We start from the raw sequence: 20,201 nt of genomic DNA on the forward strand, positions 1-20,201 counted from the left end.
GAATGAAAATGCAACATTTCTTTGTGATCATCTGATCTGACATGGAAAAAGAGGCAGGTCAGACAATGAACGTTAATTAACAAGAATTCAGACACGTCTGCAGTTAACAAAACAAAAGATCATCTCAGGTCACCAAAAATTTGAGCGTGTTCTGCAAAGCATGTCTTCAGTCATTGGCTGTTAGACATCTGTCTGTCTGTCTCTCAGTGCACTGCCTGTATCACCTCATGTGACACGTTAGAGCAAGTTTCAGTTCAAGACAATGAAAGGTGTGTTTCAGAGCTGTGATCTGTGTTATTATTGTAAACATTAAGAAAGATAGTGAGGGCGGCGTTAGAGTTTAAAGTGATGATGACTTTACAAACAAAAACATGTGTCTGGATCACCTCATTCTGAATAATCGAGTCATATGACAGTCTCTCAGAAATGAAGAAGATAATGTTTGTAAACATAAAATTGCAAAGACTGATAAGATGAATCTGATCTGATCATCATCTAAGTCAAAAGTATTAACAAATTTAATGTGCCTAAAATAATAACATAAAAAAGTCTGATCTTTCATATCTTTATTAAGAACAACCATAAAAACATCATAGTGCTAGTGGAAAAAGTATGTGAATTAGTTACTGGTTGACCTCCCCCTTGGCAGCAATAACCTTAACCATGCACTTCCTGTAGCTGGATCAGACCTGCACATTGTTCAGGAGGAATTTTAGCCCATTCAGAACTGGTTTAGCTCTGTCACATCTTTGGACGTCACGCTTCAAGTTGTTTCATAGCACCTCTATTGGGTTAAGATCTGGGCTCTGACTTGTCCACTCCAAAAGGTGGATTATGTTTTTTCTGAAGCCATTCTGTTGTGTGTTTTGGTTCATTGTCCTGTTGCATCAATTAACTTCTACAGAGACATTCTCAGATTATTCTGAAGATTTTGTTTGATACACTTGGAAATGTATCTTCTTATGTTAAGTTATAATAAAGCCAGTAATTTACAATGTAACTTAAGGCATGGGTTGCTGCTGCTACTTAAATGTAACATCCACATTAATGCGTCACTAATAGTAAACTCTGGTGCCATTCTGATGCTTACTTTAAGTTCAAGTACATTTTGTTAAAGTTAATTTTAAATAGACTTCTACCTTTATGTATTTCAGTGTTGTTTATTTCACTTGAGTAAAAGATCTTTAATCATCACTCCTCCTTAGCCTTATTTAGAAAAAACATCCAAACTTTTGAGTAACTTGATAATTTACTTGATCTGCTTGATTTAGTCCAACATTTTTCCAGAAACTTAGTCTAATTTGTGAGGTATATTTACTTGATCAGCAACCAGATTTATTTGTTAAAACCATGCAAACTATTCTCCCTCCCTCACTGGCAAATACCAGCAGTAGGTGGAAACCCAGAGACTCAGTGGAGAATAGTGCTGGAGTTTCCACAAACTGCAATTTTTCTAGTTTTCTGCATTTGGCACAGTTTCTTGCATCAGTGCCTCCCACTGGTCCAGTGATGTAAGTGCATCTTTGCAGCTGCTGTACATTGTTACAATTAAGATAAACTTGATAAAAGCTAGAATGAAGCACATGTTGTTTCTGAGTAAAGGTGACTGACTTATGTAAGTTAGGACAGCCATTAGAATTGACCTTGCTTTTACTAAATACGAGCTACAAGCCAGTAAACAACATCTGTGTGTATATCACTAGAGGATCTTTAAGAATTTGCACCTTCAACATGTTTCTGCTGTTGTCAGGACTCATCGCTATAACTTGGCACTTGAGCACATTGCTGTAGTCAAAAAGAATCTCTTGAAAGCGAGAAACGTGTCAACACTGATCAATATGGCAATGATGTGAAACAGGCAGAGACACGCTGTGTAGAAAATGTGGCCCTCCCTATCATAAATAATGCCCACATGCAAGGAATTTGTAGAGGCAGCTAATGTTTACTGCTACTCTTCAGTGCCAGTACAGACAAGAGCATGACTTTAAAAGGATGAAAGCAAAAATAGGTTTACTTCAGTGTTTGTATGGCATATTAATCATGTGTTCCAGTATAGGGTAAAAATATGACCAAAAATCTTAAATTGATTTTCATTTGCTGATCTAAAACATTCCTAAACTTATCTGAAGTTTGTTTAATTGCTTGCATGAGCATGAAGCATGTTACTGTATGCTTCTCCTGCCACAAATACTGTTGTAGCAAAATCAATTGTTGTGCATGAAGGTTGTACTGAGAAATGTTCTGGCCCAAAATGTTGAGGGTCAGCCTGGTTCTGGTTACTGCTCTCAAGTGCCTGTGTCCTCAATTCGACTGTCAATCACTCTTAGACAGTAAAATCTCTGTCAGTTGTTTTCCTGGCCACACCTAAAACCCATCAGTCATTTCACAACACGCGTCTCGCCCACAGCACCAACACACCCACCCACGTCTTATAAATACAGAACGAATACACACATTGGACACAAATCATTTTGATTACTGCACCAGGTATGAAATGGGTGTTTTTGAGCATCTGTAGCGACTGCTAGGGATGTAACTATTCAGATTTTAAGATTTGTTTCTGTTTTTCCCCTCCAGGAAATACGTTCTACTGCACAAGGCAAAATGAGTGATCGTAAGTGTCTTTGATTTATTATTATATATTATTATTAAAGATTGTTTTGAGTAGTTTTCTGTACGGAATCTGTAAAAATAAAACCTAAACCCGTAATTACCACCTTAGTCAGGGAGAAACTGTGCTATAGTATCCTCACTGTAGCCAACTATAATTCAGTTTGTATGCACACATTTCGATTCTTGTATCTAAAAATTTAGTGACTTTTTATTATTCATGCATATTCGTGCACGAACTGCATTCATTTTGGTTTTCCAAGAATTCAAACGTGTAACACAATCGCTGAAAGATGAATTTTTATTATTGCAGATAATTCAGGTTGTTGCCTATTTTGTGTTGATGAGAATTACTGTATTTCTTTTTTTTGGTGCAACATTGGTATTGACAGTCCATATGGAAAGTCTTTTGACTTTAATTGTTTTTTGTCTGTGTTTTTCTTTTTTTTTTTTTTTGCTTCTATCACAGCAGCCAAAGCGGTGAGTTGGTTTATTTTCTCTCAATGCTTTAGATCTGTGACATGTGGCAGCAGCATGATAACGTGTACTCATCACATTGTTTCCCTGTTTTAGGGTGACAAAGCAAAGAAGCCAGATCAGGGTGGAGGCGCAGGCGGAGTAAGACATCTTCAGCCTTCATATGTTTGCTCTATTCTGTTTTCTGTCTCTGGCTGATTCAGTCATTTTTAGCACCCTTGTTAATTTGATGTCATCTTTTGTAGGACGCAGGAAAATGTGGAAAGGTAGAACTTCTACACAGTTATACACACATATACACACATATACACACATTGTCTAGCGTTTTTAGAGTAGGAGTGAGTCATTGTTCTTATGATTTTTTTTTTGTTTGTTTTTTTTCACAGGGGAAAGGACTAGAGAAAAAGGCAGAACATGGAGGGCATGGCCGTGGGGATGGACATGGACATGGACAAGGACAAGAAGCTAAAGAGAAGCATGCTGCTGGTCGTGGTGGCCATAAATAGTCCTAAATCCTTAAATAATAAAGAATGTGGGATGTGAATTTCCCTGGTGTGGGATCAATAAGGTTTTATCTTATCTCTTAAACAAAATTCTTTTTAATAAAGTAATTAAGAAAAACACAATACTGGTTTATTATTTTTTCATTTAAAAAAATGTCAATGACAGATTTTATATAAATTTCTGAACAACAGCTATATATATATATATATATATATATATATATATATATATATTTAGAGTATATCACAATATATATATATATATATATATATATATTGTGAGTATACTCTAATTAATCAGATGTACACACTACTATAGTGAATACATTTAATAAAAATACAGAGTGCGCGAGAAGACACTTGCTGTCTTCTTACCCCAGTAGTGAAGGAACATATTGTCCTATGGGCGGTGCTATTAGACAAGAATGTAGGAAAGAGTTTTTGACTAGTGAAAGCATGAATGTGTTGAAACTTCTCAATTGTGTGAAAACATTTCAACATTTCGGGCACCTGGCCAACCCATGGATTCAAACCTAGGTCCTTTTTGCTCTTAGGCAATGGTTCTAACCACTAATGCAATCAATCTATCCAATTTATCTAATCTAAACTAATCTAATTAACCTTAACAAGGAAACATAAATGATAGGCTGATGATATTCAACTGGACCTTGGCCATAAAACTCTACCTCATTTCATTTACCACCCAGGAATTGCACAGTCTTTTGGCTAAATCTGAAATGTTGATGTTAATGTGAGTTGTCCCTGTTACATAAATGACTACATTAAATGAAGTGACACTATAATACATAACAGGTAAAAGGTACATTCATTATGAATGCCTAAATTAGTGTAGTAAAAATAAATGTTATATAACAAGCTCGAAAGCAGATGCTCTGCACAGGATTGCAAACAAGAAAATACTAATTTCAATTTCTAAGATCATAAATGGATAACCCCTTTTAAAAAATAACTTCTATTTCAAGATTACTTTATTTGATTTTTTTACAGCAGTGTGGAAATATCCGAGTGTCACAGCAGTGCTGACAGCTGCAGAAATGTTAGACATGGTTACAGAATCCAGGACAGTAAAATTGGATTTTTGATAGACATTAGTCACAAGATTAATAAAAAAAACTTTAATTATTTAAGTTGAGACTTGTGTGGACTAGCCACTTTTGTGCCTCTATCCATTACAGTCAATGGGACTACTCATTAATGTGCAATGAGCATTGAATCATTGAAAAAGATCAGTCAATAGGTCACATCCCCTAAAAACAGTCCATCATATACTGACAGTCTCAGGGGGACGAACGGTTCTGTGATTAATTAAGTTCCCTAAATTACCCATCAGCTATCATCTGATCTGGGCAAATCAATTATTTCTAGAAACAAATACAAACAAAAACACCAGCAGAGGAGGTGCTTCCAGTTATTAGTCCATCACATTAGATTAGGGGGGTGTGGGGCCATGTCTGAGAAAGAAAAAAACCCAGAAAGGACAATATTGGATTATGCATCATCTGTGTCAGTAAACTGAGAGATGATACATTAATATTTGTATGTGTTATCTATCTTTCTTACCATCGCACAGCACAGTGGCATCTTTTAGAAGAGCCCATTGACCTGTTCAGTCTCAGGGTCCAGGTCAATATCATAGAAACAAGGCCTGGTGGGCAGACCAGGGATTGTTGGCATCTAGGATTAAGACCAAGAGAGAAAGCATTAATAAAGACAGGCTAATATATTATGTATGGATGAAGCCGTTTACTTTCAGCTGCACATCACAGTATTCATACAGATGCTGTGTATTGTGCAGAGCAAAGTAACATCCTACTGTACACAGGTAGATCTAGGGCAACACTGTGGAAAGGAAAAGCACAGTTTACTGACCGTGCCGACCAGTGGGTACAGAAAACCAGCACCCACACTGGCTCGGATGTCTCTAATTGGCAGGATGTACCCAGTGGGCACGCCCTTCTTGTCTGCCTCGTGGGAGAGCGACAGGTGAGTCTTTGCCATGCAGATTGGGAGACTGCTGAAACCCTAATGGGAGAGGAGCATACACAAAATGTACTGGACTTTTACTAAGACTTATTCATTCAGTAATGATATCCACTAACAGCAGCAGCCAACAAACACGTGAACTATTATGGGGGATGCTGACCTGTTTTGTGTACAGCTCCACTTTGTGTTGTGCCTCTGGAAGAAGCTCAATATCATCTGCTCCATAGATCGTCTGGGCAATTATTCGAATCTTATCAGCAATAGGTAGCTGAAATGGAATTAGAAATACACATGATCATAACTGTACTCCTTTAGTGTACATGTATGCACATAAATGACACATAGACAAAATATTTGCAATAGAGTAGTTAGAGCCTAAACAAGGCGCAAGTGCTTTACTTTCAGCCATTGCTGAGTAGAGTGTAAGTTAAAGTAAAGTGAAAACAGTGGACTGCAGCAATGAGAGCTAGAGCCCATACCTCCAAGTCATAGAGGAACTTGAAGTTGCTGGGGGCTACAGAGGCCCTCTGGACAGCTTGACCTAATGCGACCGCCCCAGCTCCACCCTCAGCCCAGTGAGAGCATCGCACGGCATCGAAGGCTCCGGCAGCTTTGGCTATGCTGCAGATCAAGTCCAGCTCAGCTTCAGTGTCTGTCCTGCAGGTCGATTTAGCACAAAATACAACTAAGTCATTGCAGATAGAAGTAAGCAGAGGCACAAAACACAGAATCACACTTTCTACGAAAGAAGTGGGTTAATATGTAAGCAAGCTGTGGAGTTGTGTTTATTATTCACCCTCTATTTACACTCCTCTCCATCACTTACTTGAAAGCATTGACGGCCACCACCACAGGCACACCAAAGTGCTGGGCATTTTCTATCTGCTTCCTCATGTTGCTGCATCCTTTTTCCAGCAGTTCAAGGTTCTAGACAAACAAACATTTAAATCAAATAACGATAAGGTCAGAAAGCGCATCACAAGATGATTAATGAAGATAACTATGAGTTTACTGCATGCTAAAAAATGGACAAATGCTAAGGCAAAACCTTTGGTTATACATTACCTCCTCAATATATTCCTTAGGCAGTGGCATCCCAGCAGTGACCTGTACAAAAAATATTTAGAATCAAAATAATGCAACAACTGAATTTAGATTTGGTTGTGTAACTAAATCTTACGCGACATGGGTTATTTAAACTGTTTTTCCTCAGCTTATCGTGAATGTTAAGATGTTCACAATTGCATGAATAAAAAAGAGGGAGGTTTAATGCACTCGTGCTTTTAATCATTCCGAAAATTGTTCAAATCGTGCAGAATTACACATTAATTTAAAACATTTAGCAACTTTTCACAGTACTCACTAAACAAATCATTTGAAATTGGGTAGGAGAGGAAAACTCAAGCAAACTCACAGTTGGTCCTCCTCCATGCATCTTCAAGGCTCGAACAGTAGCTACCAAGACCACCACATGAGGCCTCAGGCCTGAGTAGCGACACTTGATGTTGAAGAATTTCTCCATGCCAATGTCAGCACCAAAACCAGCCTCGGTCACTGGTGGGTACATTACACCAAAGTTGTGAGACAAAGAATAGAAACACACACACAGGAACACAGCATGACATCATACTACAATATAATATCTGGATGAGAAAGAACCGACTAACAGTGCAGTTCTCCAACAGGCAAGAAAGAGTTAACAATGAAAATATGCTACGTTAACATAACATTTTTAAATTCCACTTACCTACAAAGCCCTCAGGTCCAACCAGCTTCAAAGCTATTTTATCAGCCAGGATGGAGGAGTTGCCATGGGCGATGTTGGCAAAGGGTCCAGCATGAACAAACACAGGGTTTCCCTGTAGAGGTGTGTGATACAAAATTCATAACTCAAGGCAATATTATCGTTCTGGCACGCACAGAGATTTGGATGAAAAAAAAAAAAAAAACCAAAACAAATGATGACAAAAGAAAAAATGTGTTAAAAGCAACAACAACAAACAACCACAATGACATCTATCCAAGGACTGAATTTTAGAAAGTTCAGGGACTTTCTCCTCAGTCAGTCTGAACTGCAAATCTATGTGTTTCTGACTTGTAAAGCTCTGAGCAGATTAATGTGTGCTGTATTTCACCCACCTCCAAAGTCTGCATCAGGTTTGGCTTGATTGCATCTTTCATGAGCACAGTTAGAGCGCCACTCACCCCCTGTAAAGCACAATACAACATTATACGAGGCTTTTATAGAAGGTTGGGTCATTAAGAAGACTCCGAATCACTGACCAGGTCCTCGGTTGTAATAGGTTGTCCGCTGCGGCTGGTGGCCACGACCATTTTGGCCAGGCGCTGTCGCATGTCCTCCAGGCTGCTGGTGAGGGCGAGCACCGCCATAATTTCACTAGCCACTGTGATGTCGAACTGAGCCTGGAGAACAGAGAGAGGAAATGTATGTAATCATAACTTCAACTGTTGTTCAACTGCAATTTGTCACTGTCTATTTTTTCTACTACCATATTAATAGATTTTTTGTTTTTACCTCTCTTGTGTGTCCTTTTTCTGTTGGCGACTGGCCGACAGTGATCTTCCTTAGGAATCGATCATTGGTATCCAACACTGAAATTAAGCAGAACTGCATGAACATATTATAAGCAGCAAGTTAAAAAAAAAACGGGGCAGATCTGGCACAAAATATTAGCCTAGTGGGGAGTGAGAGAACCCTTAAATGTCTATACCTCTCTGCCAAGTGATAGAGCTTGGTTCAATGTCCAGGCGGGCAAAGCGGGTGATCTCTTCTTCAGTGAGAGTGGAGGGATCAGTCTTCTCTATGCCCAGTTTCTAAAAATACAGAATGATGTTAATGATGTTAAGAGTGCCCTGGGAATAAAAACCTAGAAGTCTGTGAGGTGATCATTTACTTTGAGTCTGTTGATCTGGATTGGAGAGAACTTCCTGTTTCCTCCACTGAGAGGAACCAACCGATTATACAGAGCCTAAAGATGCAAACAAAGACAAAGATAAGATATACAGTCCACTGATTTATTTCCCAGCTGGGCAGTGTACCTGTGCACATCATCTACATCAAGTGAAGTGAGCATCCACCTTGTCAGACTGTGTAGACTCGTGGAACATACGGGCATCGATGGCAGCAGCCACCAAGTTGTTGGCAGCTGTGATGGCGTGAATGTCACCGGTGAGATGGAGGTTGAACTAAAAAAGAACAAGACTCATTATTAAAATGTTATATTGGTTTTTATACAAGCATCATAGTTTGTAACTTGAAACAGCAGTGCGGTACCTCTTCCATTGGTATGACCTGAGAATATCCACCTCCTGCAGCACCACCTGTAGACAGAATCAAAAACTACAGATAAATGTACCAGTATGAAACTTAAAACCTCTGTTGGAGCATCTTCTAACCTGGGACACATCTCTGAGTGTATATTATTCAAAAGCTCACCTTTAATGCCAAACGTAGGTCCCTGAGAAGGCTGTCGGACACAAGCAAACACATTGAGATTCATGTGGGCTCCCAGAGCCTGGACCAGGCCAATGGTGGTGGTGCTCTTGCCTTCACCCAAAGGGGTGGGTGTAATGCTGCAGAGAAAAATAATTTATCAGCAGGGCTCAAAGGTGTCATGAGATAATAAAATTTGTGTTCAGCAGATAGATTGAAATGTGCAACTTGTCTTGAGATAGTTTGACATTTATTTTGAAAAAATATATATATATTCAAATGCTTCGGTTGGTACTTTCTGTCCCAGCTGTTGCAGGTGAAACACATTCATTTCAGACTATCAGTACATTCTTAATACCAATATTTAAAAATACTGGAAAATCATAACATTTCCCCCAAAAATAATAACAAACTTCTGCTGTGGCTTAGTACAACAGAGCAGAAAGAAGTACTGACAGCATACCCAGTGACCACCACATATTTGCCGTCAGGCTGGGTCTGCAGGCGTTTGATGGTTTTCAGCTGGACCTTGGCCTTAGTTTTCCCATAGAGCTCCACCTCATCTGTGAGAAGGCCCACCTCTCTGGCCAGATGGTCAATGGGCTTGGGCACACAGGAGCGAGAGATCGCAATGTCACTGTTGGAATAAAATAACCAAACAGTTATTGTTTCTACAAAGGATGAGACGGCAAGGGCTCTAAGAGAAAGAGCACATTCAGGGCTTTCTAGTGTGAAGAAAATAAGATTAAACAAGAGCCTCATGCATGTGAATGATGACATTTATCATTAGTAAGAAGATAACAGAGCGCTTGACCAAGAGAGGGGAGAAGACAAACCTTGGCACAGGCGTTTGGAGGTGGAGTTTGGTGTAAGAGATGTTCCACTTTCCTGGCTCATGTCTCTCCAGGAAGCGCTTTGCACTCAGCACTGTGTTCTACACAAACACACACAGGCGTTCAAATAATGAAAAAATTAATGGAAGGTATCATCGCAGTATATTTACAAAACTTTCTGTGTATACAGTGTTCTCACATAATACTATACACTGGCAAAGAAAACTCTATGAATATATGCTTTATAAAAACATTACATTGTAAATTGTGTCTTTTTTTTTTCGTCTTACCAACATCAGCATGGCAACAGTCATAGGCCCCACACCACCAGGCACAGGGGTGATGAAACCAGCCTGCTCCTTGGCTGAGGCAAAGTGAACATCACCCACCACCCGCTTCCCACTAGACTTAGTCTCATCTGTATGACAGAGAGAGAGAGAGACTGATGTAAATGCCAGTAACCACTGACTTCCAACACTCAGAGTTACACGTTCAAAGCAGACTGAAAACCTGGAATGTGGTTGATGCCACAGTCAATGACCACTGCTCCCTTCTTGATCCACTCTCCTTTCACCATCTCTGCTTTCCCGATGCCGACAACCAGGATGTCTGCCTTTCCCACCTAGACAAACACCAATGCAACGCAGACATTACTTTTAACAAGAATGTTTTCTAAACACGGTGATATTTGTCATCAGAATTTTATAGAGGTTTAAATAAGCTTTCATAAACAATTCCTTGATGATTGGGTGATATCTGAGACTGTTTTCATGAGACTGCATGAGCATGTTACTGTTGTACCTCTCCAGCGAGATCAGCAGTTTTAGAGTGACAGGTGGTGACTGTGGCGTGGCTCCACAGCAGCAGGTCATGCATCGGAGCGCCCACGATCTTACTGCGACCGATCACTACTGCTCTTTTTCCTGCCACCGACACACCTATAGAGAAGAGAAGAGAGTGAACCATCAATTAATTTAAACTGTGGTCGGTCATAGTCTATGTATTTTCACAGTACAGACTTCCTGTTGCAGCAGATGTTTTAGGGTGTTATTAGCTGCATTTACCAGTCTGTCTGATCAGCTCCATGCAGCCATTTGGTGTGCATGGGATGAAGCAGTCACCCAGGTCGCCACGAGCAAGCTTCCCTGCATTTATACTCGTTAGTCTAGAAAAGAGAAAGAACACACAGGGATACTATACAATGTGGTACAGTAACCGTGTCTAAAAATCCTGAATTATCCAAGTGGGATTCTTCTTTTAACCAAAGAACAGAAACACATCAACCTGATTCAAACCAGCAGTAGGTAGGAGAAATTAAAAATGTGCATCTAATACGTAGATTACATGTGCGTTTACCCGTCTACGTCCTTCTCTGGGGCCACAGCATTGGTAACCTTCTCTGTGTCAATCTTGTGGATTGAGTCTAAGGGCAGCTGCACGAGGAGCCCGTGAACAGCAGAGTTCTCGTTGATTTCTGTGATACTGTGAAGTATCTGCAGAGAGATAGCACAATTTAGGAGGGTGTGTTTGTGTGTGCATGTGTGTACAGATAAAAAAAGGATGCTCCAAATATCTCCTTACCTCCTCCTCTGTTGCTGTCTTGGGGAGTTTCATATGTGTGGCATTTATTCCAATCTGCATAAAATAAAAACAGGAGTTTAGGCCTAAGGTTAGGACTAACTACAACAACAGACACTTTGATAGTGACAAAAAAAAAAAAGACAGCAATTTTACCTCTGCAGCTGCCTTCAACTTCATGCTGATGTAGAGATTTGAATCCTCGCGGCCTCCAACCTGCAAAGATACAGAACATCAGCTTTGTCTGCCTGTAGAAAGAGACGGGTCATATTTTGAACAGAGAACCTATGATGATTCATTCACAAGATGTATCAAATCTCTCTTCCTCCAGCTTCTTGGGCACAGATGTGATCCCACCCCAGACAAGTGTTCTATGTATCAAGACCAGCCGCACTTTAAATGTCATACCCCCGAGTGCCAGGAGGGTGTGTCTCCCTGCATTTATCCAGTTGGGGTCTGTTTCAGAACTACTAAGGGGGAATCAAATGTGTTCAACACCATTTCTTAGATCATCTGGCTATTTGCATTCATGTAGAAGGACACAATGGCACAAGGTGAAACCACACAAATGGCCCAAACCCTTACCTGTCAGCTGACTTCAGTAGAAAGCCAATAAGAAAAGCACATGGCAATGTTAGCCACTAAAACACACAAAAACATGTTTCAACTCTGATCCATGATGGCTACCACCTTGCACTTACCTGTAAAACAACTAGACCCGGCCTGAAGTTGGGATCCTTAAGCTTCATCTCTGCCACATCTTTCTTCAGACGCTCCCTCACCTCCCTGAAAAAAACAACGTGTTTTTAAATGTCTGTGTAGTGAGAAGTGTACCATTCATGTAGCATTATAAAGGAACGGGTAAGAACCAGATTGTTGGCCTAACTCATCTCCATCTCTTGCAGCGTGATAGATTTGAGCCCAAATCCATGCTATTTTTAAATTGATTATTGTTTCTTACTCCTCAGGCATGAATGAAGAAGGTTTCACATAGTAAGAACCAGGATATCAAATAGTCATTTCAAGAGACTTTTCTTAAAGCCAAGACAAAGACCAGACATATGTTCATTCATTTAAAGGTTTGGAGACTTGGAGACATCCCAATACTTGGCGCTGAGTGAAGAGATAAGCTACAACTGAGCCTTTAAAGGACAAACATTAGTCAGCTGAACCAATCAAAAACACTGGATGTCTGACCACTGAATTTGTACATCTGCTGCGATTATCTAAACAAAGCTCAACCGTGATTGCGTTTCTTCTGTGCACTATTCACAAAATCATTCACACACAAAATCAGCTTTATTTATCTCATACAACAGAGTCAATCAAAAGGTTTCACAGACTGACTGACTGACAGTTTGCTTCTATTTCAACAGTGCACAAACTTAATCCTAATAAACCTTTAAATGTAATAAAATAGACATAGACCTTCTATTGAAACTTTGCCACTTAGGTTCATCACTTCACAAATCCCCCTCCCCCTTTGGCAAGTATAACAAAGGAGTATCACTGCACAATATCGATTGACAGACTTTATAAAACCAATCTTTACAACATATTGTATTGTAATAAGAATTCTTATCACAGTGATACAGTGATCGCTGATAAGGAAATTCCTGGTCACTGATCAACTAGGACCAAATTCCTTTAAACAATCCTACTGAACAGACAGCACATCTGTGGTGAAGATGAGCAGCCTGTTTGTGGTGCTTAAAACTATTTAACTAATGAGGGCTGTGAGGGCAGTTAACAGGGTGCAGACTGCTATGTCTTGTGACAAGCACATGCAACTTAAATATCCCGCACTTTTTGGGGTAATGTTTTTTTTTTTTTTTTGTCTCTTTCTCTATGTTTTTGTGCAAACCTTTGAGAATAAGCAAAGTATTTGAATGCATTCAAATTCTGAACTATTGGAGATATAAGGAACCCATTTTCAGCTGTGAAAATGTTAGGTTTTTGTCAGCTTTACCATTTGAACTCAGTGGACAAACAGGGCAAAGATCATGTGATGAGCCGACAGCATCTTACATAATACTGGAGGATTTGCAATCATTTATTCCAAATGTTATCAATAACCAAACGTTGTGGAGTATGATCTAATAGAAGTCATATGTTATTGCATTTAGATTATCAACTTAAATCTAAACTGGTCAGGAAGACACCCAATGCTACAGTTTGTGAAACAGTTCTGCAGCTGACTATCTTTAATTTATAATTTATAATAAGGATGGCTGGCAAACTCCTTTTGCGTGGTCAGTACCATATCTCATCCAACTTGTGATTTAGCCTTCTTCTGCCTGCACAGGGGGTTTACAGAAATATATAACAGCTGCTTGTAAAAAGTGCATAAGGCCTAGATGGGTACAGAATAGATTTAGACTGAAGTAATGTTAAATGTAAGCTAACTCTTAGGTCACTGTCAGTGTAATAACATGGCTAACGTGGGTTAGCTGTCTTTACCCGAGCACATACACGCTTCATCAGGCTGCACCTATTGGGTTTTCTGTGCACACACACACACACACACACACACACACTTATTGCTGAAAGTCTAATACTTACGCTGAAACCTCCTTCCCGCTTATGATTTGAGCTGACATCTTGAAAGTTCGCCTTTTAGGACGATGATGATGATGATGATGATGATGATGGTGACTCCCACACACTCAGTGTCTGACAAGAACTGGAGCACGACTTCTTTAAGTTTCTTCAACAAGTGACGAGAGCTGACTCCATTCACAACAACACTATTACCGACGGAAAAGTCGCGTATCAACCTTGAGGAATAGCGTTAACGCGGAGCAGCGTAATCCTAAAGGCGCACATGGAAGTATTGTGGGAACCTACAACAACCATGAGTGTGTGTTGCGTCAGAGGAAGGCGTGGCTACAGACATATTGTCAACTGTAACAGCCAATCATACGCATGCTGGCAGACCGTGTCGGCCAATAGGATTCTCAGCTCTGCTGTTCCACCCAAGCAGCTCAGCAGAGTGGGCGGGACAAACAGAGCACATGGAGAACCAGCAGAAGGTCGGAGGTGAAGATCGTGGATTCACTGACAGTGTTTTTAATAAAGAGGAGTGATGAGAGGCGGATCAGCAAGATGAGACTGAGACACTGAACTGAGCTCATCCTTAAAAAAAATATCCAAATGGAGAGTGCGATGCTTATAACATAATCAAACAGAGACTGTATGATACGCTATTTTTGCTTGTTCCAAATGCACATGAAAGGGTTATCAAAGAATAACTGAAAATCTGCTTATATCACATTCAATCACTTCAACATACAGGACTGAATGGTAGAAAATAATAACGTATCAGTTGGTGGCGATAATGCTCCGTCGGGTGCAATACGCCATTAAAACGAAGAAGAGGCTAATTTATGCGCTGTTCAATGGACGACGTGGGTCGGAAATTTCAAACTTTAATCGCAAACAGTTGACATGACTAAGCCGTGAACTCATTAAGAGTGACACACTTTAATTTGCTGACCACCAGAAATTCTGCTTTTATCATTGCTGCATGGCATGCAGCACATCAATAATTGCAGCACTGGCAAAGCCCAAAATACATTAGCGAAACGGATGAAATGGATACGTGAACCACTTAACGTGAGCAGGATGTTACAAACGATAATTAATTTAAGATTACAAATCAGTTTCTATAGGTGCTGCCAAGTGAAATTACATCGAAGCCTTTTTTTTTTCCAAGTTAGAGATCTTAAATCTTTGAGTTCCGAGCCGTCCTGAATGCAGCATTAGATGACCCGTCTAAAAGCCCTCAGCAGTGTTTATTTACGGGCCCGACTTCACGTTTACTCGGGCTTGTTATGAGGTGTCATCACTTGTATATTCACCAGAAAGTTCGGGAAAATATTACATTTACTTAAACGCTTCGGGTGTGATGTAAGACATGAAGAAACACGGTGATCTATGGAGAGTAGATTCTGTACTTTGAACGACAGCGACGAACTCCAGACGCGAGTTTTAAACACTGAGGACAATATCCACGTTGAAAGGTGAGTGGATAGCAGCTAATTTGTGAGGCTCCGCAGGCGTTGTGGGGGCTCTGTCTATTCCCTGGAGGATATCTGGACTCTATTGTATGGCTTGGTGTATAATAAGCAGCTAACTTGACGTTGCGCGTAGCTGTTTGCGTCGCGTTCACGCGAGCGCTGAAGCAGACGTGTCTCATCCATGGGCGCAACAAACTAAACGCCATCCACACTGAAAACTGCAACTTTACCTTGTATGTATTGTTTGTTTTTCAGGTCGAAGACGCTGTTTGAGGAAATTCGTGCCTCCATCAACAACAATGAGGAGGATCGCTCCTTTTGGAGGCCTGTGCTCCCTTGGGGTGGCGTCTTTGCCATCAAGGCAGGACGCAAAGCTATATCGTGCACCCCTCTGTACGTCGAGATCCAGCTGAAAAACACCTGCACCATCGATGGCTTCCTCATGATCCTGTATGTGATCCTGCGGGACAACCAGGGCTTTCCCAGGGAGGTGGCCGTCTTCTTGGGCAAGCAGTTTGTGGAGTATTTCCTCTACCTGATGGACTCCTGTGACTACACCACAGTGAAGATGCTGTGGATTTGGGACAGGATGTCTAAAAGACAGTACCGCTCAGAGATCCACCAGGCAGCACTGGAGATTGACCTTTTTGGTAATGAGCACGAGAACTTCACAGAGAACCTGGAAAACCTCATGTCCACCATGCAGGAGAGCCTGTGCACCAGCTGGAGCTGTCCAGCCCGCTTCCAGGACTTCATCAAGACTACCATCAGCATCAGGTATGTGTACACAGAGGCTGCGAATGCACCAACATGTCCTTTCACAAAGTAGGTCAAATGCGTGTGAACACTCCGTTTTATTTCCACTTCTTAGTGTTTCCCTCTCACATTTCCTCCAGCCCTCCTCACGAGCTGCCTCACAGAGACCCTATTCAGTCAGCTGTGGATGAGTTTTTCTGCCCCAAGCTCCTCCTGTGTTCAGAAATAGGGTGAGATGTAGCAAGGATGACCATCCCATAATTCAGATCAGTCTTATTCTACTTTGTTGACAAAGTGATTATGTTTTGTAACAGGTGTGATGGTCTGAGGGAGTTCTCTCAGAGGGTTTTCTGCCATGGACCACCACCCTTTGTCATTCTCAACATGCAGCAGTGGAAGTCAGAGGATCTGTCCTACGTTCCTTACTATTTGGCTCTCTGCCAGCACAGGTATGAAACCTCTGTGTGTTTACACTGGTGTCGAATACACTTCCATTCTTTGGCCACACCGTGGTGCAAGCCACAGCTGTGTGAATTTCTTGACCTCCACTTATTACTATTAATTTACCAAATGAAGCTGAATATTTTCTATGTTTCACAATGATCTGACATGATCAGTAGGATGCAAAAAGTCAAACATGATATTGTTTTCTATGTTACTTACATGTAAACATCATGTCTCCTAAGAAATGCAAGATAGAAGCTGAATCACGTTTTCCACATCAGTAAAGGGGAAGAACACTAATTTTAGAAATATTATTCATTTAAAAGGCATGTGATTAAAAAACTGGCTAATTAAAGCTCAACCTGCTATAAAAAATAGAACGTTTCTTGCTACAGGCTTTGCACCAGCGAGAGCTTTAATTAATTTTTCATTTACAGGTATCTACTAGAGGGCGCCACGCTCTTCAACAAAGAGGAGCATCACTACTCTGCAGCGTTCCAGATAGACGGCTGCTGGATGCACTACGACGGTCTGAGGAGCGACAATCTCATCCTGTTACACAAGCCACCAGAGTTCCTTCTGCTATCCTCTCTGGTCTACATCCGCTCCTCCAACAAGTGAACTAATCTCAGGATTTACACCAAGCACAAAACTTAAAGCATTCATCCACTTTTACCACAGTGATTTTGTCATGACCCCATGGATGGCATTACTTTACTGTAATTATGATTCTCTTCCTATCGCATCATTTGACTTTTTAATTGTATCCTGTCAGCGTTTTCTTCTTCCATTAGCCTTTGCTGCTGAATGAAACATGCTCCGTTTCACCTGAATGCTTGCAGAACGCTTACTGTGCAGAAGGAAAATTACTTTTTGCTTTGGCATGCTTGGAATCCAAGAATATTGTGGACTATAATAGTTCTGGATTGATATGCATAAATGACACCATCAATAAATAATGCACGTAGTGTGCAATACCTGGCACACAGACACCAATATGATTATAAAACTGCAATAGTTGTTAAAAGAGCAACACTGAGGGGTGCATTTCCTATTCTGGACTTTTGTATAGCAGGTGATATTGACTATCGCACATTTCTCTCAAATTTAGAGGTGTGCAGTTTTATTAGTGTCTCTTCTGTTCTGGGTTTATGCATATCAGTCCTTTTCCTACACTTAACCTGAGCTGTTCCTATTTAAACTGTGGTCTGAAGGTTAGAATCAACTAAAAAAGGAAAACGTTCATAGGAAAATTTCTGTCTTGTTTTTGTTCAGATGTCTAAATTTGAGGCCAACATTCAATTCCAACACATTGAGTGGATATTAAAATATAAAGCTCATTAGTTTTATAAATGTTGAAGGCAGTGTGGCATCTTTTTTCTGACACTTCAAGCTTGAATATAACCTGTTTGGTTTAAGCTTGCGTCACACCTACACTGATAAAAGTTAAAAGCATTTTCGCACACTAGCTCAGCACACACACACTACAGTCTCCAAAACAGGAAATATATATTTTTAACCTCAAATAATTACTGGTATCACACTGTGCCTCTGCCAAGGAAGGTGGATCATGTTCAAGATTAGTTTTCAATGGCTGTTTTACTATGCAGACACTGTTTTTAAAGTGCAAATAAAAATATTCTGAAGTACATCTATTAAAACTTACTGTTTCATGGATAGGTGCAAAATGAGCCACGTAAAAGCAGACAGTACCTTTTAAGGCAGGCATTTATTTTAAACTGGGTACAACTGCACCACACAAACTGACTAAAATGTATGTAAAATGTAATCAATCAAAACATGATAAAATGTGAAAAGCTACAGTTTCTACACTTAAGGTTATCTTGTACTTCCAGTATTATTCCACAGGATATAAAATTCAAGATCATCACCTTACTTACGCCAAACACACGATGGGGTAATGTAAAAGAAGCAGAGTGGTCATTTGGCTAACATTGACATCAGTTTTGAAGGATTTTTCTTTCAGACACAAACAGAGTGGCATTCCACTGCAGACTGGGTGTTAGTCATCCATCTACTCTCTCTCTGAACAAGCACTTTGGTGTGAGTGGTGGCAAAAACATGACATTGGCTAGGCCGTAATAAAAAAATGTATACAAACTAAATGTTACCATCTCGTCTTTTTGCAGATTCACGTTTGCAGATTTTCATTTTACTCTCCAAACCCCTTTAAAGTAGTAGTATACACTTCAGTAATTGTGACATTGTACACAACATTAATGCTAGAAGGATCATCAGCACATAATTACGCCTGCGTGACTTGTGCTGTGGCTGTAAAGTGACTAGCAAACTAATAGACAACAGACAGAAAACGAATCAGGTTACAGAACAAATTATAAATACAAGAAATATCTAAAATTATATATTAGCACAAATAAAAATGTGGTTGCTAATGCTTTACTCTTTGAAAATAAGTCAAAAGGAAAGTGCTCTAGATGCTGATGCAAACAATCTGCAATAAACTAAAAGTCTTACCAGTGACACCCAAAACATTATGCAAGGCAAATGTCATGTCAAGTTTAGAGTACAAGGGCAAAGTGGAAGAGCACAGCCTGTCTAGTGTTCGTAAGATTTGTATGTTGTAGGGAAACGGTGTATACCTCAATATGGCCACTACTTAATAAATTAGGAGCAATTCATTTGAATCTGCCTTTAAATTTAAACATATGCCTTGTAAAAATGTATCAGCATGCAGTTATGATGCCATTTGACAGCGTGAAACAACAGACAATGCCATGTGGGGTTTCATTACAGCAATGAGATGCCTTGGCTTTTTTATAAGAGACAAACATATATTCATCCACAGAGGGGACAGAAGTCTTATTGCATCATCTAAATGCCATTAATCCTAAATTAAAACATATGTACAAATTACAATATGTATCAAAGAGTTTGGTAAGTGCAATGCAGAGCTTGGTTAGAGTGTGCAAAAAAAAATTAAAAATAAAAAAAATTAGTGCACTAAGCAACTCAAACAAGACTGAAACATGAACAGTGACTTAACAAGACATCACTCCAGCATTTTCTAGTCTAGTGCCCCCCCTCTATCACCGCTCTTGCTGTGCATTGATTGACCTGTAAATCAGTCAAGCCTGAGGTTTCACAGAGTGGCACTCTCAGCCTAGAGTCAAACACACTCAGGGGAGCACACAGAGTCTACTATTCTGGTTTCTCTCCCATGACATAGGACTGGTGACAGTGGCAACTTGGCCTGAGTTGGCTAGTGCAGCCCTTAGTGCTTCACGATCCATCGCCATGACAGTGTGGAAGAGTGTAATGCTAATTCATTAGCAATAAGGATGAGAAGAGTTTCAACTGTCACACAAGAGAAAAGCTGTTTCTTGCACTAAATGCAGAAAAGATGCCATGTTTTTGGCACTTTATACGGAGCTGTGAACTGATTAAATCAAATCTGAACTTGCAAGCAAGACCTTGGCTGTATGAGGCTCACATGATAGGGGTGGGTTGGCGAGTGTAATGAGCAGGGATCAGACCCAATCAT

General features: G+C 40.2%; 2 protein-coding genes and 1 long non-coding RNA gene across 3 annotated transcripts; 2 read left to right on the forward strand and 1 right to left on the reverse strand.

The window, feature by feature from the left end:
• Window positions 1–2,428: 2,428 nt before the first annotated feature.
• LOC113159157 lies at window positions 2,429–3,702 on the forward strand. Its single transcript, XR_003298604.1, has 6 exons — window positions 2,429–2,487; window positions 2,578–2,614; window positions 3,080–3,090; window positions 3,184–3,228; window positions 3,333–3,353; window positions 3,474–3,702. It is a non-coding gene; the product is annotated as an uncharacterized LOC113159157 (long non-coding RNA).
• A 1,084-nt stretch (window positions 3,703–4,786) lies between these two features.
• Window positions 4,787–14,328, reverse strand: mthfd1b (methylenetetrahydrofolate dehydrogenase (NADP+ dependent) 1b). The gene is made up of 28 exons (XM_026356208.1): window positions 14,022–14,328; window positions 12,161–12,245; window positions 11,616–11,675; window positions 11,463–11,516; window positions 11,238–11,374; window positions 10,946–11,046; window positions 10,683–10,819; window positions 10,392–10,503; window positions 10,172–10,299; window positions 9,885–9,982; window positions 9,512–9,685; window positions 9,052–9,188; window positions 8,890–8,936; window positions 8,694–8,801; window positions 8,510–8,584; window positions 8,327–8,429; window positions 8,131–8,207; window positions 7,878–8,018; window positions 7,734–7,802; window positions 7,342–7,453; window positions 7,009–7,148; window positions 6,660–6,701; window positions 6,421–6,521; window positions 6,074–6,251; window positions 5,755–5,862; window positions 5,481–5,633; window positions 5,172–5,285; window positions 4,787–5,062 (listed from the first exon to the last, which is right to left on the reverse strand). Exons 1-27 carry the CDS (start codon window positions 14,057–14,059, stop codon window positions 5,196–5,198), a joined length of 2,805 nt encoding a protein of 934 aa, XP_026211993.1. The 5' UTR covers window positions 14,060–14,328; the 3' UTR covers window positions 4,787–5,062; window positions 5,172–5,195.
• An 868-nt stretch (window positions 14,329–15,196) lies between these two features.
• Window positions 15,197–18,744, forward strand: c12h14orf28 (chromosome 12 C14orf28 homolog). The gene is made up of 5 exons (XM_026355439.1): window positions 15,197–15,481; window positions 15,734–16,255; window positions 16,375–16,464; window positions 16,549–16,683; window positions 17,116–18,744. The coding sequence occupies exons 1-5, from the start codon at window positions 15,396–15,398 to the stop codon at window positions 17,297–17,299; spliced, it is 1,017 nt and encodes a 338-aa protein (XP_026211224.1). The 5' UTR covers window positions 15,197–15,395; the 3' UTR covers window positions 17,300–18,744.
• The last annotated feature ends 1,457 nt before the right edge of the window (window positions 18,745–20,201 follow it).

Source organism: Anabas testudineus, chromosome 12 (assembly GCF_900324465.2).
Source record: "Anabas testudineus chromosome 12, fAnaTes1.2, whole genome shotgun sequence".
Taxonomy (NCBI): Eukaryota; Metazoa; Chordata; class Actinopteri; order Anabantiformes; family Anabantidae; genus Anabas; species Anabas testudineus.